General features: G+C 64.2%; 1 protein-coding gene across 1 annotated transcript in view; it reads left to right on the top strand.

Annotated features, from left to right (window-relative positions):
• Positions 1–347: 347 nt before the first annotated feature.
• SDHB (succinate dehydrogenase complex iron sulfur subunit B) overlaps positions 348–932 on the top strand; it is a 24227-nt gene continuing 23642 nt past the window's right edge. The window contains exon 1 of the mRNA XM_045298945.1: positions 348–452. Coding sequence (XP_045154880.1) covers positions 381–452 — 72 coding nt within the window. The 5' untranslated portion in view covers positions 348–380. The remainder of the gene's footprint in view (positions 453–932) is intronic.

Below are 932 nucleotides of genomic sequence, written 5' to 3' on the forward strand. Positions count from 1 at the left end.
TGCGTGCTTTCTCAGAAACAGAAAGGTTAAATTGGGCTGGGATTTGAAACCAAGGCTCCGCCTTCTCTTGATCCCAGCCCCGCCCTCTACAGACCGCCCTTCGTTCCAGACTCCGCCCCTTCCCTCTGGGAAGGTCACCTTAGCAACGAGGGACGTCCCGCACGCCAGTGGGCGTGCGCCGGATATCCCGCCCCCGCGCACGTTCACGTTGGCGTTTTCTGCCTCGCCTCCTCCCACCCGGGAGACCGGAAGTCCTCCCTCGGCGGCTGCTCCTCGGCTAGCGGGCCCTCGGGGAACGTAGCCCGGCGCCGCGGCGTTCGACGGGACGCCGGCGGACGGCGACCTCAGTTGAGGGGCGGGGCTTGACGTCAGGAGCCAAGATGGCAGCCGTCGTTGGAGTCTCCTTGAGGCGCGGCCTCCCGGCCGTGAGCCAGGGTGGCGCCTGCCTGCAGGTGAGGCCGGCACGTGAGGGAGAGGGGCGGTTTGAAGGTCACGGAGCCCGCTTCGAAGTGAGGGGGCGGCGGAAGAAACAAGCTGCGGGCACCAAGCAAGGCCTCAGGCAGGGGGCGACCCCCGCACACCTCCGAAGACTTGGCTTTGGGTCAAGTGCATCCCGGTCCCTGATCGTGCGGAGCCGCTCGGGTGGTTAGGCGTAGACGACGTGCTAGGGGTTTGTTGATGTTGTTGTTGTTTTAAGTTCAAAGAAAGGACTTGAGTGGCCCAAGGTCACTCAGCTGCCGGAACGAGAGTTTGACCCCAATCATTTGCGCACCCAGCCATTTTTTGCACTGTGGGAAAGGGCCACCTGCAGGGGTGGGCAGGGTGCAGGTTCACTGCTCCAGGGTGGGGATAGGCACCGGGCGCGATGGGGAGAGACCGGACGGGTGAATGGCAGGCGACTGGGCATGGGAACGTATAGATAGATGGGGGAG

This window comes from Echinops telfairi, unplaced genomic scaffold (genome assembly GCF_000313985.2).
Source record: "Echinops telfairi isolate 266 unplaced genomic scaffold, ASM31398v2 ScPeMD7_7457;HRSCAF=8495, whole genome shotgun sequence".
Classification (NCBI taxonomy): Eukaryota; Metazoa; Chordata; class Mammalia; order Afrosoricida; family Tenrecidae; genus Echinops; species Echinops telfairi.